At 35.2% G+C, this 15,967-nt stretch overlaps 2 protein-coding genes across 2 annotated transcripts in view; one reads left to right on the top strand and one right to left on the bottom strand.

The window, feature by feature from the left end:
* LOC130650130 (uncharacterized) overlaps window positions 1–2,598 on the bottom strand; it is a 45,062-nt gene extending 42,464 nt beyond the window's left edge. Inside the window, exon 1 of the mRNA XM_057456034.1 lies at window positions 2,431–2,598. Coding sequence (XP_057312017.1) covers window positions 2,431–2,477 — 47 coding nt within the window. The 5' untranslated portion in view covers window positions 2,478–2,598. The remainder of the gene's footprint in view (window positions 1–2,430) is intronic.
* A 125-nt stretch (window positions 2,599–2,723) lies between these two features.
* Window positions 2,724–15,967, top strand: part of LOC130649993 (AP-3 complex subunit beta-2-like) — a 38,246-nt gene continuing 25,002 nt past the window's right edge. The window contains exons 1-6 of the mRNA XM_057456025.1: window positions 2,724–3,011; window positions 3,972–4,047; window positions 11,112–11,186; window positions 14,072–14,167; window positions 14,297–14,457; window positions 14,535–14,601. Of these exons, the coding sequence (XP_057312008.1) occupies window positions 2,863–3,011; window positions 3,972–4,047; window positions 11,112–11,186; window positions 14,072–14,167; window positions 14,297–14,457; window positions 14,535–14,601 (624 nt within the window). The 5' untranslated portion in view covers window positions 2,724–2,862. The remainder of the gene's footprint in view (window positions 3,012–3,971; window positions 4,048–11,111; window positions 11,187–14,071; window positions 14,168–14,296; window positions 14,458–14,534; window positions 14,602–15,967) is intronic.

A 15,967-nucleotide genomic window follows, 5' to 3' on the forward strand; every position in this document is an offset into this window, starting at 1 on the left:
TACAAATTAATAAGAGGCAATAAAATACTTCTTTACATCACTTTCAAGACCAAAGTAATCTATGGAAATAAATATTTTAGACATTGATGTCAGTATCTTCAGTCTTTTTCAGGAATATTTGAGTAGGTGTGCGATGATTCGCACATGTAAATCAAGTAACGTGTGCGATGTAAAGCACACGTGCAAAGAATGTTACGCATATGACACGGTCTCCGAGGTTATTTTTTGTTGCGTATTCATTTTGCGGTAGGAAAGTTGGGGGACGTTTTAAATCGTGAACCCCAAACACGATGACTGAGCGTCTACTGGTATAGTGACTCTCTCAATCTTAACTTCCTTTTCTACATGTCAGAAATAGCATGCATGACTATACTGTCATTTTTATATTTATTGTTCACTTTTCAGGTCATCACAAGAAAATAGGCAAAAATATGCTTTGTTTTAAGTTTAAAAAAATCTTCATCTATGTGGCTTAAAGCTTCAAATAAATTTACACCGCACGTGGGTTTCGTTTTTACAGCCATAAAGAAAAAATCCATTAAATTCGGACCTGAAGAAATTATCTACAATTAAATCCATGATAAAATGTCTATTCCGGCTGTGTGTGCAGTTTTGCAGACTTGCTTCATTCGTGCTCCGTCGGCGTTTACCTCAGCATTAGTTAAGAACCACATAGCTGGATTTCTTGTGCAAGACCTGGTTACCAACGACGAAGGGGCCAGGCAAAATAGATTTATGTCTATGTAGTTCTTTTAAGTAAGTCAGGAGTTGGTGAATTAGCTAGGATGGTCAAGTTGGCTATGAATAGGCTGGTCGTGGATTAAAAGGACCAGGACTATTAAATAATTTCTGAGATCTAAAAGTGTCCGACCATGACAGATATCTAAAGGACGTTTTGTCCGACGAGTCTCCAAAAATTCTTTTAAGGGCTGCCATCGCACGCTACAAAATGGATTTTAAAGGTTGATTTTGAAAACTCAATATTTATTTTTCAAGTGTGTGATTAATCACCTGAAACGATTTAGGCGTGTGCCAAGGCGTGTGAGTGTGATCGCACGCCTCTCCTGAAAAGGACTGTATCTTATTCCAGGATTTACTGGTGTTAAATCTAATAGAAATTTTACCAAAACAAACGGTATTGACAGTAGGAAGATTGATCAAGCCAGCCTTTTCTGCATGAGTGCTCTGGGCATGGTTGAAGTCAACCGCAAAAGTATTCTGGATAGTAGCAGACATTTTATCATGAAAGAGCTTATGCAAAAACAGAATGTTCTGAAACTGTACAAATCATTGATTTTGAGGATTTTTAGATTGCCATAGATTCAAAGGTCATAAGTCTGATAGCAAAATTTTGTAAAACAGCAATACAATTAACATCGAGACTGTTTGGGAATAAAGAATGGCATAGTAGACTAGGAGAACAGGTGGGAATAAAAATGGCATAGTAGACTAGGATAAGGACATTTTGAGGCACAAAATGACAAAGTTTAGCTAAAGCTCTATTAGCCCTCTTGAGCTTGGGAACAGTATTATTGATCTGAGACTTCCAGCTTAAATCAGAATCTGATAGAACATCAAGATATTTAATAGAATCACTTGGCATAAGCATTTTACCATTGATGAGAAGCCTATCAAGAGCATCCATATTTTCTTGACAGATATTCATTAGTGTTTGAGAGGTTGAGTAATTTTTTTCTGAAACTAAATTGTTGCTTATACAGGACATTGTTAGCTTGAAGAAATCCATACACCCGTTTATATAGAAGTTTTTCAAATATCTTTCAAATACCGTTTATATATAAGTTTTTCAAATATCTTAACAATGGCTCTTGGTGTCACATTGGTAGAGTTAATAACATTACAATTATGCTATTGGGAGTAATTATTTTACACTAGTTAACAATAGTTACGCAGAGTTATAGTAAGTTATCTTTTCTTCGAGAATCTTTTGTTTATTACCTGCAAGTTAATGACTTACAAGACAAGCAAGATAAATAATAAGAACAACAGACAAAGAACTATCGCCCCCAAGAAAAAAGTTTGCAACTACAGAAGAAAAGGGTGATGGGCAGCAAAAATCATGTGAACAGCCTAATGACGACACAAGAACATTTGGCTCAATAATTTCTTTCTAATTGAATATTTTGGTCATACATGTTTTCACAGTTATTATGATATGTAGCTAATAATACACGAAGTAGTCCCCACGGCTATGAGAAAAATGTGCATGGGGGCTACTGCACAGAAACTAAAGTAAACAATAACAAACACGTTTTAAGATGATTAGTACGGTGCAACTAGTTGTAAATATAACTTGAGCTGGATAAAATAGTGGTTTGTTATTTTTACTCAACTGTGAAAAGGAGTATTGCTTGATCACGAAACCTTAATCAATCGGCTACTGCTTAAATAGCTCTAAGTTATACTTACCACTTTATTCCTTCGCCATCCTTACTAATGGCGTTTATATTTTGCATGTCGTTATTTCGAAATCATGCATGACACTTTATCCGTAGGTACACCGTAAAACGTGTTTTTACTCCGCCATTTATGTTTTGGAATTTTAAATCCACGGGACCTTTTAGTTTATATCCAGATCGATAATGTCAAGCACTGGAAACAAGAACGGAGTAAATTGGGATTTTCTTTTCTGTTATTGCAATTGGTCAACAACACTCTTAGTCTAGGCACGACTAAGAATTTTAATCAGATTTTTTTATTTGCTAATTGCCTACCGTGTTTACATTTCTCCTGCCGTACGGTTGTTTTGGGTCCCGTGAACGAACTGAGGAACTAAACGAAGAACCTGAGAGTGCTTTTCACTACTTACCACCTTGCTACTCTGGTTGTATTTTTTTAAAAATGGCTTCTCTGTCATCAGTTTCTTATAACGACCCTGATTCTGGAGCACCCCAACAAGCAATGGGTCATTCAATCTATGAAGACTCGGGCACTACTCAATCAGCTTCGTCAGCTGTTGTTTCCTTTCTAGCTAATCAGTTTGGTAAAAAGTACGTAGCTATATATTTACGAACGTTTCACATAATAAAAGTGTAACTGCACTAATGGCAATAGATAGCTAGATACAGACTAATTAAACAAATATATAGCTAGCTACCATTATTTAGAGGATCAGGGTGGACAGACACCAGACAAATCTATACTGTCCAGGGTTTGTAGTGCACATTTTGAATTTAAAGACCTGTTACCCCAGGCAGATTTTTGTATCCGGGGCTGTTTAGGGTACATAATAAATGGACTACACATCTGAATATTTGTAAAATTTACGGGTTTTTTCCATCTTTTCTTGTCACATGTCAACGCTGCATTTATAGTGGCGATTTAAGTAATGAAAGTTATGATTTACGCAGACGAAAAATATGCGGAACAATGTGAAAGAAAAACACTATTTTTAGCTTTTCGAATAAAATTTTTTGAATAAAATATATATATATTGATTTTTAATGTTAATGTTCTCGGAAAGAGATCATAAAAGAAATAGATTTTTTCTTTGTAGCCAATAGAACTCTACTGAGAGTAACAATCACAGTAGAAAGGGATGCAAGGGATGAATGTATTGTTGCTCTACTTTAAGAGGAACTTTGGTATTGCTTAATTTCTTTTTATTTTGCATTATTTTACACTCTTAGAACTAACAAAAGAGATATAGTCATGTCCAAAACTATATTTATGACAGTGAAACATTATTTTATGTTAATCAATTCATCTTTATAATACCTATGCATTCATAAAGTTTCAATACGCATCCTTTAATGGGTGACATCATAATTTATGCAATATAATTAAATCTGAAATTCTTTAAATGTGAATATTTTGAGAATTACAAAAGAATTGGTAAATTATAAAATAGGTATAAAAAATTAATTAAAAAATAGACAGCTATAGCTGGCTATATGTTCGGTGTTCAATCTTGCTTTTATACGTTATTACTTTATTTGCTTTATATCTAGACATGATGATTTGAAGACAATGTTAGACAGTTCAAAAGACTCTCAAAAACTTGATGCTATGAAACGCATAGTTGGTGTAAGTTTTATACTGTTTTGAACTATATTTTTTTTGATATGATTTATGCAATGAAAGTAAATATGTACTAAAGACTGAAGGCTGCTCTTTTTTAATTGATTTTCCTATCAGATAGTGCTGTTTATTTCATAAAATAATATCTAGGAAGACGTAAAATTTATTAAAGGAGAGCTACGTTACCTTCATCAACTTGCAGATTTGCTGTATGACATTGGCCAAATAAAAACTACCATCAGCTTCTTCACTCAGAGCAAGTGTTTCCGAAGCAATTGGGCTTTTGGTTACCCTTTGTAGTTTCTTTGATTGCCAGCAGATTGGTATAACTTCGCTTAGGTGTTTCACAAATATGATGAATGCACCTTGTGATGATCCACACTTGAAACTGGCATGAGTTGCATCTGTGTAGCAAATAATTTTTAATATTTGCAATTTTGGCAATGGCTATTGCAACATGCTTGCTCTTAATTTTTCGAATAATCTTGTTGGTCTCTTTCAAATTTTGAACTGTCATAAGCCACATCAGGGCGGGTTTGTCCGGCCACCCAAGCAATTTGCCCAGTCAACGATCTCAGCATGGTCTTTTCCTTGCTAGTCAATTTTCGTTCATTGTTAACATCATTTTCAATATTAAGAGTTATCAAAGACTCTGTATAGCTCACCTGATTAATCTTAATTTTGCCTTTAAATTGATCCACGCCTAATCCTAGATACTTGAAGGTTGATCTCGATTGCGTACTGATTTTGAACGTTTCAAAAAGTTTAGCAATAACATCTTTGTTGTGGAAAGCTTGACTACCATGATACACAAAGTCATCAACATGGCAAACAAGAATTCCAGTGATTTGCTTGCCTCTATACCAGTAAAACACAGCAGGGTCGTAGGTACACATTTCACCACCAAGTTTCAACATTTCACTTCTCACTCGTTTGTACCATGCTCTTTAACCCATACAAACATCTTTTTAGTTTCCACACTGTTCCCAATGACAATGTGTCTTTTGGTGGTTGTAGAAACCGTTTTCTTTCAATAGCATCTCCTTGAAGAAAAGCTGCAGTGATATCAAGTGAATTAATCTGCCAATCATTGCTAACTATGATAGCCATAGCAAGTCGAAAACTTTGTTTGCGACAAGTTGGAGAATCTGTTCTCAACGAATGTGAATTTTCTTCAAAGCCCCTAGCCACCAATCTAGCTTTCACAACAACAGTAACCTTAACCCAATTTTTATAAGTGCCACTTCTTTTGGGTTGTGCTGAGAGAACTCTTGCACGATACCATCTTTGCTTTTGGTTTCCATTCAACTTTTTTGGATTCTGTAGATGGTCTTCTAAAAATGTCACTTGTACAACCACTACCTTCGTCTTCTTCAGTTTCATTATTTTTATGTGTATCTCTGTTTTCCTCAACTTCATTTTCACTTGTGCCAGAATCTTCTTGGTCATTTTCGTCTACATTTCTAGCTTGTTCTTGATGATATTGCTCTACATCTTCAGAATCATCATAGACGTCTATAACATTCTTATCAGCCGTGTCATCATCATCATCATCATCATCGTCATCGTCATCATCATCATCACCATCATCATCACCATTATCATCATCATCATTTTCACAATCATCAGCTATCGTTCATATCACACAACTTATTCAAATGGCCTTCCTTCCTCTTGACATGATCTGACTTGAATTCACTAACTTTATAATTTTGACTATGTTTCATCAACTGACAGGGATGCACTCGGTAAAAGTTACCACCATGTCTGACAAGCACCATTTGACCATCTTGTCCCAAAACCACACCTGGACCTTTCCAACCTTTGGTGTTTTTGCGCTTGTAGACTTTTTCCCCATTCAAATACGTCTCATCAGAATATGTTCTAACATTATGTCTAAGCGCTCTTTTAATTCTCTCACTGGATTCTGCTTTAATGAAATTCTCCCTTGCCCTGTGCAGAGCAGATAGATTTTTTCTCACTATTTCACTTGACGTAGTTGGCTCCAATGCAGGTAAATGATCTGTCAGAATAGTGGGTGTGTTCACATTATGGCCAAATACCAATTGGTTTGGGCTGTAGCCACCATGATTCTGTAAAGAATTCCTTGCGCTTAGGGCCCATGCTAGTGCTACGTCTGGTTCACACTTCATATCTTCAATGGTCTTGAACATGGTCTCTGAAACCTCATTCGAAAATTCACCACCATTGTCAGTCAAGATTGTACTTGCTGATCCGAAGTATGCATTCCAAAATCTAAACACTCTACTGACAATGACATCTTTATGTTTCGATATAATAAGACATCCAGCAGAGTAACGAGTTGCAGCATCAATGATATGTAAGATGTGTTGTTTATTATGTTCATAAACTTTTAAATCCATACATATTACTTGATTAAAAGTGTTTGCCAGAGGTATACCCACAATTGGTCTACTGTATGGCCTTTTATATTTCACAACCATGGCAACATTTTCCCTTGTCATACAAATTACTATCCTTTACAAGTTTAAGTAGCTTATCTTTGGCAGCATGAGCGAATTGGCGGTGCAGTTTCATAGCTTTCTTTATTTTCTCTGTCTTATGAATATTTTTCAAATTTTCTCCATGTAGAATGATTTTTGTTCCTTTTTGAGCATCAAGATCACAATGTGTTAGTGGAAGACAATAGTGTCCTGTTGTGGTACATATTAAGTCAATTCTTTCCTTCCCAATACGGGCTAGGTCACTGGTAAAATCTTACTTCATACTGAGAGACTTCATGGTACTACGACTAATCAGTAGTGGTATTCAATCTCTACTATGTCAACAGACGTTTTATACTTGTTGTCACCTAGAATAACTGGTATGATTAGATTTCTTGTAGCTTTCACTTCCTTTCCATCACCAAATCTATATATAGAATCAGTACTGTTTGAAACTACAGCATTTTTATCTGATTCAGAGAGAGTCACAAGATATTCATCCATCCATTTCTCCCCAGCTACTGTCTTGTACAGCCACAATCCAAGACACCTCTACCAGAGCATTCTCCAACAAGACAATATTGCCTTTGGTCTGGAGAGGCTGCAAAAAGGGTGATATGGATCTCATTTACATCTTGTTTTTTTTCTGTAGGTCTATTGTTCCGTAATCTGAAACCTGTTTGCTCTTGATTTCTATGAGGACATTTATTAGCAAAATGTCTTGTTGAGTCACATTCATGGCACCTCATGAGTTTCCCATCCTTATCAACAGGATTCATTCTTGAACGTGTATTCCTTGACAGCTGTCCTTGGTATCAGCATGAAGATTTCCATATAAGCATTCCTGTTTCACAGGAAGAGCTCCCAAATGTGCAGTGTCTTCTGCTGTGTTTGGTTCTCCAAATATCTTTATGATTGTGTCCTTCATATTCTTATACTTGAGTTCTGCACAAGTTAAACGAGCCAGTTTTTCATGTTCTTCAGACATATTCCCAGCTGTGAGAAAAAAATATGCCCTGACAGCTTCAGGCAATGCCATATCATATTTGGATATCTTATTGTAGAGCTTCTCAAACTGCACAATAAAATCAGGAAATTTGTCTCCACTATTTCTCTTATAGTCATAAAACTCTTTAAAAGCAATAAATGATCTTGTGCTTTCATCTTTCAAATATATTGAATCTAGCTTAGATATAATCTTGCCCAAACCATCATCTGATCCCACTTCTGCAGGTGTCAGGTTGCGTACTGCCTTGCTTTGTCTTTGGTAGTTCTGTAAATATCTGCCAGATCTCCAAATCGTTCTTCCAACTGCTATAGTCATCATCCTCTTTAAACGCTGGTGGAGCCTTCAATGTTGTTGTTGCCATTGTTCACAAACCACTTCACCAATTGGTTTGCACACATGCTGTCAACAAATAGCCAACAAAAGGGAAAGTTATCTCTCTTACCTCAAGCTAGACACCCGGTTGTGTGCCCTCAATTGCTTTCTTTCAACTCAAATGTCACTCGCACAATAATCATAAATACCAGGCCAGTTGATCTGTACCTTTTAACTCTGCTACCATTGTTAAATGATTCTTACCTTGGTGAGGTAACTTGAAGGCTTCACCAGTCTCTAATACTATTGTATTGGTTACTGAAAGATAACAACAGAATTAACACAAATCACAATATTAACAAATACGAGCTAAATTCCAAAAGAACAACACCACAGTAAAAAAAAAAAATTTAAGAATAGCAAAGGTAAACTGTTTTTGTTTTTCTATGACGAAATCGCTTTCAGTATACTTTGTTGCAGTAATCATTAGAAGTTTTGTTTTCAAATCTACCAAATTAAATAAAGCACCTGTTGTCTTTCTAGAGGTTTTGATACAAAAATAACACAAGAAAACATTTCATGATAAATTTAAATACACATCTCTAATATTTTTTTTTAAGTGATAACTCATGTCTAAAACCCTAAACTATATTTATAACAAAGAAACATCATTCTATTCTGAAGAAGATAACATTCCCTCACTTTGTTCATTGGGAATGCGCTTGTTTACATTTCCTTGGACTTATGTCACACAAGTTAGTATTTTACTGAACAGAATGTCCCAATCGACACTGTCATGACTACTTTGACCTTAAATTGCTTGAAAATAAATATAAAAAATTAACACGGGTCATATTCACACTTTTTAAATACAACATTTTATCAATTGTTAGTTCTCCTTTAAGTACCTTTTTAGAATTGCTCACTATTAAGCCAATGAGGGTAAAGGCATTTCAGGCTTATCACATAAAAATTATAGTCTTTAAATCTACTTCCCTTGAGTATTAAAAGAGTATATCTGGCCTGCAAGAATTACAGTGCAGTCTGGATAAAAGCTTCTGCATACAAGAACATAATTACATCACTAAAAAGTTGAATAGATCAAAGAACCTTATTGCTAAAACAAAAATAACCTGCAATCACGATCTGGAGAATACTTTCACCGCAGAGTCTATAGAATTGATAAACAACAGCAATAAAAATTTATATTATTTGTACCATGAAGTAATTAAAGAAAGCTTAATACTTTTGCTTCAACAAGAATATCTTATATTTGTAAAAGACGATATACATACATCGTTTGTTACATACATTGCTTTAAAACAATCTGTTTTTGTATAACTTTACCTACGTAAATAACCATGGTGCCAATTTGAAAAGACTTGCATGAGGAACTGTAAAATTAAGATACATGTTTGCTGCTTTTGTTATGCTAGAAATGAACTTTTGCTGCACTAAAACGTTGCCATAGTTTCATGGAAAGCTACTAAAACGGGGACCTGATAACAGTAAAAAGTTACCGTATCGTAGAAGGCTAATAAAGCTTCTTCACGGGAAATTTAAACCTTTTTTTAACAACAACAATAGTTCCGTGGGCAATTTTAAAAATCTTTTACATAATGTTTTGTTATAAAAAGTATTAAATAAAATGTTGAAAAAGATGATATTTTTAAAATATAAAAAAACATATGCGTAAAACATTTTTAATAACAATAGTGTTTGCGTGATTTATAAGTTTAACAATGAACTCGTAGTCATGAGAAAAAAGTTACTGTATTATTTTATTTTGAAGATTTTTTTAAATCACTCGCAAAGATCATTGAAGTAATTAGGATAAAAAGTGGTGCTCCTTAAATAGGTGTTATACGTACGCAGGGGCTGTTTGAAATTTATAAATTAATTTATTGGCTGAAAACAAAAACAACAATCTATAGAAGCGAGAATGAATTAAATATATTGTTAATTTTATTCTTTCACAGTTGCCAAAATGATATACTTTTCAACTTCCGTAAAGGCAAAATTTTCACATGAATTTTGTTTATTAAACATATTAAACATATTCTAACTACATATGGTCTATGGTATCATAATGGCTGTGTGATGTGTGATATTACCATGCAAAGTATGTTGCAAATACCGTCTGCAGGAAGGGTCTATTATACCTAGAATGAGGTTTAGGAGGGGAAATGAATTAAAAAAATTGATATCACAAACTTTTTTTCTTTTGCTATCACTCTATATAAAAAATTGGTCCCGATCAAGCTATTCAGACTTTTTTTGAAGAAATAAAAAGCAAAAGTGAAAAATAGGACTTGTTATCCAGTGTCTGTACATCCTTACTGTTAGGAAGAAGAGTTTCTCATATTTTAAATTAACAATTAAAAACCCTTTTTTTTACCTTACCGTTTCTGTAATTTATGGTATTATAGACAGAATAGCTTTTTGACTTGAGTTCAGTTGTATTTTCCCACCCCAAGGTGACCGGGAAAAAATTTAGGATTTGATAACTTCAACTGTTTACGATAATTAACCTATGGTCTGTTCGTCCTGACTCTCATTTTAGTATATGTTTAGTATATCTATATATATGTATAATTCCATTCATTATTTTATTGGATTAAAAAATTCAGGAATATGTTTTGATTGGGAAATAGCTGTTAAATGATTCAATGACGTTGTAAATTAACGACTTTAATTATGATGTTTTTAATATAAGACAGGTCTACTATTAATTTGGATCAATTTTGAATGGGTTCTAAAATTAGTCTTTCAAGGACCTCCATGGGCAGTTACAATTTGAAAGTGGGTCCAGTATTAGAGAGGGTCTTTTATTAGAGAAAATACGGTAGTCAAAATCAACATATCTAGAGTGTATTTGCTACTGTTTGATGGATCACAAATTCTTTCTAAAAAAAAATGGAAAATGTTATTCAAAATTGTTTAGTAACAATTGTTTTGTTTGCAAAAAGAGTCCCCACTTTTACATGTTTAAAATAACAGCCCTTGAAATTCAGCATTTTAAGCATGGGCAAATAATTGTCATCACAAGTTTTTTTAACTTTTAATGATTTTCTTATTTACAAGAGAAAGCTATTTCTAGTAAATAAAAACTCAATAATGATAGAATTAATTAAATGTATAAATGTCAACGTTTGAAGCAAGTTGAAACACCTGTTGGGCAAAAGTCTTTTTCTTATTTTCTTCAGAGCTTATCAGATCTGTTTTATTCTTTCTTTATTTCCGAAAAGCAAGGATATAAACATTGTTTACTCTTAAACTTTTAGATGATGGCATCAGGAAAAGATGTGTCAGAACTTTTTCCTGCCGTGGTCAAGAACGTTGTCTCAAAGAACATAGAGGTGAAATTTTATCTTTTAAATTATGAGCTGTTGCTCATTAATTATATTATTTTACATTAATTATAATGATGAAGGTGTTTTGGCTAGCACAGAGGAGGAGAAAAGGGTAGCTTGGAAGAATTATTATCAGAGGTTGATTAACACTGAGTTTGATTGGGATGAGAATAATTTGCCTGATGATGATGTTGTAGAAGGGCAAGCTATGCAGATCAAGACAGAATGGGTAGTGGAGGCTATTAGGAAATTGAAGATTGGCAAGGCTGCAGGAGTATCAGGTATTGTTGCAGAGATGGTAAAAGCATCTGGATATATTGGAGTTGAGCTTATTACAAGTCTTGCTAATCAGATTATAAAGGATGGTGCTATTCCGAGTGAGTGAAGTGTAATAGTGAATTGTTTTAAGGGCCAGGGTGGTAAGAAGGTAACTATAGAGGTTTGAAGTTGGTTGATCAAGTAATAAAAGTTGTTGAAAGAGTGGTTGATAAGTTACTTAGAGAAAGAATTGATGGATCGTGGGTGTCGCGCATGATACACGATACACGATGTTAGGCTTCCTGATAGCGGTACTGTATGCAGATGATTTGGTTCTCATAGCAGAGTCGATGGAAGGATTAGTTGAAAAGTTTAAGAAGTGGAAGAAAGGACTAGAAGGAAAGAGCTAAGGGTGAACACAGCAAAGTCTTAAGTCATGATTAGTAGCATTGCAGACAAGTGTGACTTTGTAGTTGGTAAGTGGCCTTGTGGAGTTTGCAGGAAAGGGGTTGGTAGTAACTCAATTTTTTGTCAGACTTGCAAGCATTGGGTACATAAGAAGCGCAGTAGTATTGGTAGAAGGTTAAGAGCTGATATCCAGTTTGTATGCAAGCGTTGCAAAGGTGAGATTATAGAGAATGAAGTATTTCCAGCTTTAATGATGTACAACAGTGGCTTGTTAGAGATAGTTTCTGTTGCTTTGGTGATATGTTGGGCAGTGAAGGGGGTGTTGGAAGAAGTGTTACTTACAGGATAGGTTCTGCTTGGAAAAAGTTCAGAGAGTTACTTCCTTTGTTGACTAGCAGAGTCTTGTCAATTTAGTTAAAAGGTAGGTTGTATGAGGCCTGTGTAAGAAGTGTTATGTTGTACGGTAGTGCAGCCCTTAAAATTAGCGTCGGCATTCGGCACTGCCGACGTAATTGCCGACGTAAAATACGAAAATACCGTAGTAATTTAGTTGTGAAATTTGAATGAATGCTACGATCAAAAACGGTCGGTGTTATTATGAAGAGAGTAAGGCATAGAGAACATTAAAGTCGGCCCCTTTCCTTCATGCTGACACTCTTTTGCTTGGCTGGTGCATTTCACTGAGACTCGAACGAAAGACGGAAGACCATTTGGAACCATGCCACAAGTCAGTCCGACTTTCATCGTCACAGAGAATACTGCGAGAAGAGTGCGCACCCATGCAAGTTAAATATAACCAGAACATGGGAGAGGTTAGGTGTCCTGTACCTTAATACAGCTTTCGGACGAATGTTCTGGTGATGTAATACCAAGGAAAAATCATGTTAAATCAAGTTTAAATCTTTTTAAAAGGGGAAAGAGAAATCAAATATGTTTAGTAATAATAATAATTTAATAATAATTTAAAAATTGTATATCGTATTAAAAAGAAGTCTGACAGTTCTGTCTTCCACACAACACAGCAGGCAATAAGTCAGCCCTGCCCTTGGTTTTGTGAGGAGAGATGTTCTGTGAAGACTATAAATCTCCTGTACAGTTCTGCTTCATGGTGAACTGTGCCGGTGAGAAGCATTGTCGAAGCATGTCACCAGCGACTTCTGCAATATACAACTTAATGATACCCTGACCTTCAGTTCGTAAATAGCACGTGCACAACGTACTTCCTAATGAGTTCATCTCGAAACATAGAATGCCAGTTAGGAGTGAACTATTAACTTACCGAAGTACAGCATCGGAAAGGTAGGTCAATGGGACTTGTACTCCGTTTTCATTTGTCATCGTCTTAGGAGATCAATACATCGAATTTATGTGAGATCTAGCCCCAATACAAGGTGAATGACAAAGTTTTTGCCAGCTGAAAAATTTTACTACAAAAAAAATGTTTTCGCAAATCAGTTGAAATGTATCTCACGTCGGCAGTTTTATTGCCGACGTAAAAAAGTTCTAATTTTAAGGGCTGTAGTGAGACATGGGCAATGAAGCAGGAAGATCCGTTTAGAAAGGAATGATATGAGAATGGTTAGGTGGATGTGTAACGCCAGTCTGAGAGACAGAAAGTGTTCAGATGAGCTAACAAGCAGGCTAAGTATCCATAGATTTAAAGATGTTATCCAGATAAGAAGATTGAATTGGCTGGGGCACTTGGAAAAAATGTAGGGGGATAATTGGGTAAGAAAGTGTAGAGACTTAATAGTTCCTGAAGTAAAGCTCAGAGGCAGACCGAGAAAGACTTGGCAGGAGGTTATAAGGACAGACTTGATACAGAGGAAGTTGAGTTTAGATCTAACACAGTCTAGATCAGATTGGAAGAGGGTCATTAATATACCCCGTCCAACCTATGAGGCAAAAAGAATGCCGGCATTCTGTATCTGTTTCTTAATTCTTTACTTTTGTCAGAATAAACAAAAACAATTGGGTAAGAAAGTGTAGAGACTTAATAGTTCCTGAAGTAAAGCTCAGAGGCAGACCGAGAAAGACTTGGCAGGAGGTTATAAGGACAGACTTGATACAGAGGAAGTTGAGTTTAGATCTAACACAGTCTAGATCAGATTGGAAGAGGGTCATTAATATACCCCGTCCAACCTATGAGGCAAAAAGAATGCCGGCATTCTGTATCTGTTTCTTAATTCTTTACTTTTGTCAGAATAAACAAAAACAATATTTAGATAAAGAAGCTAGTGTATGTGTACCTGGTGCGATATGCTGAAGAACAACAAGACCTTGCTTTATTATCAATCGCAACCTTTCAAAGGGGCTTAAAGGTATCTCCTTTAAAAATTATTTGAGCTTTCAGCATTTAATCATAGCTACCAATCATAAAATAGTTTTTTTTAGCTTAGTAGTTCAATTAATGTTGTGAAAAAATTTTACTTTCGTTTACTAAATAAAAGGATCCAAACCAACTAATTCGTGCAAGTGCTTTAAGAGTTTTGTCAAGTATTCGTGTTCCTGTAATTGTTCCAATCATGATGTTGTCGTTAAAAGAAGCAGTCACTGATATGTCACCCTATGTTCGCAAGACTGCTGCTAATGCAATCCCAAAGCTTTACTGGTATGTTTAATGTTGTTACTGCTAGCATTTTTGATGTATTGCAAGGATAAAAATAATAATCCCGTTGTCATTTTAAGTTTGGATGCAGAACAAAAGGATGCACTAGTGGAGATCATTGAGAAATTGTTACAAGATAAGACAACAGTAAGTTTAATTGTTATTTTTGTGACATAACTAGTCATTAGCCCGTGGAAAATCCACAAGTTTGCCCGTCCTTTTTATACCGCATTGCGTGCTACTTGCGCAGCTAAGCTACTATTTTGTGTGACAGACAGACGTATACGTGTATTATAATATAGAATAATAGATGTAGGGGTAAGTCACAAGTCAAGGTGTGACCCGCCGTTGAACACTATGTGGAGCGCTTAATAAGAGCCGTAAACTGTGCCACACGGTCAGGTGGAGCACTTTAGTACAGGTATGCAGTATGTCGTTAATCGAGTAAAGTGCACACAACACTATAGTGTTTCGGCTGTAGTGTATTTTTGAAAATATAACCCTACTGCAACTTTAGCTAAAATAAAAACACAATTTACAACCATTTGTTACCCCGTTATAGGAAAAACAATTGGTCAATTTTATTTTATTCTGCGAAATAAGTTTCAGTAAAGGTTAACAAATTAATTGTGACACTGGACTGAGCGCTTAGTACAGGTAAACGGTACGGCACATGCGTTTAGGCATAAGACCCTATTCAAAAAAAACTATTGCAGCCTTGGTTTACAAAACACAGGATACACTCTGTTGAAACGCCGGGTTAAGCCACAAGTGGCTGTTACCCAGCATTAAACACCAGATTGAGTGATTAATAAGAACCGTCAACTGTGCCACACATTCAGGAGGTAAAGCGATTTACTACAGCCATATAGTGTGTAGAAAATCAAGTGAAGTGCACACAACTTTATGGTGTTTCCGGTGTAATATATTATTCGAAAAATAACTTTCGGCAACTTAGATTACAATTCATTGTTACCCCTTCATAGTGAAAGCAACTGGCCAATCTTCTTTATTTTTCGGGGAATGTTTCCGAGGAAAAGTTCAAAAAATGTTAAGCTGAGCGCTTAGTAATGATAAACAATGTGTACTTTTTTCTCTAAAAAACGTTATCACAACTTCAGTTAAACAGAAACACAGGAAACAGCCAGTAGTTAACACCGGACAAAGCGCTAAGTACAGGTAGACTGTGTCGCACATGAGTAAGGCGTAACACCATTTTTATCAAGTTCAGTTAAAAAAATATATACTCAGCAATTTTTTTTTCAGCATAAGATTTCATAGCAGTAATAAAATTGGTAGCTGCCTAACTGCATTTAGCATAAGAATTAAGAATTGTGTTGCAGCCAAACTGCATTTAGCTACTTTCACTTTTTAGCCAGAGGTAGCTAAAAGGAGCTAGCTAGGTAGACCCAACTTCAACATAAAAATAAATAACAATATACCAAACCGAAAAAACTTAAAAAGAATAGAAACACACAGAAACTAAATAATCCTACTACTAAAGTACTCAGAA

The sequence above is a fragment of the Hydractinia symbiolongicarpus genome, chromosome 1, assembly GCF_029227915.1.
Source record: "Hydractinia symbiolongicarpus strain clone_291-10 chromosome 1, HSymV2.1, whole genome shotgun sequence".
Taxonomy (NCBI): Eukaryota; Metazoa; Cnidaria; class Hydrozoa; order Anthoathecata; family Hydractiniidae; genus Hydractinia; species Hydractinia symbiolongicarpus.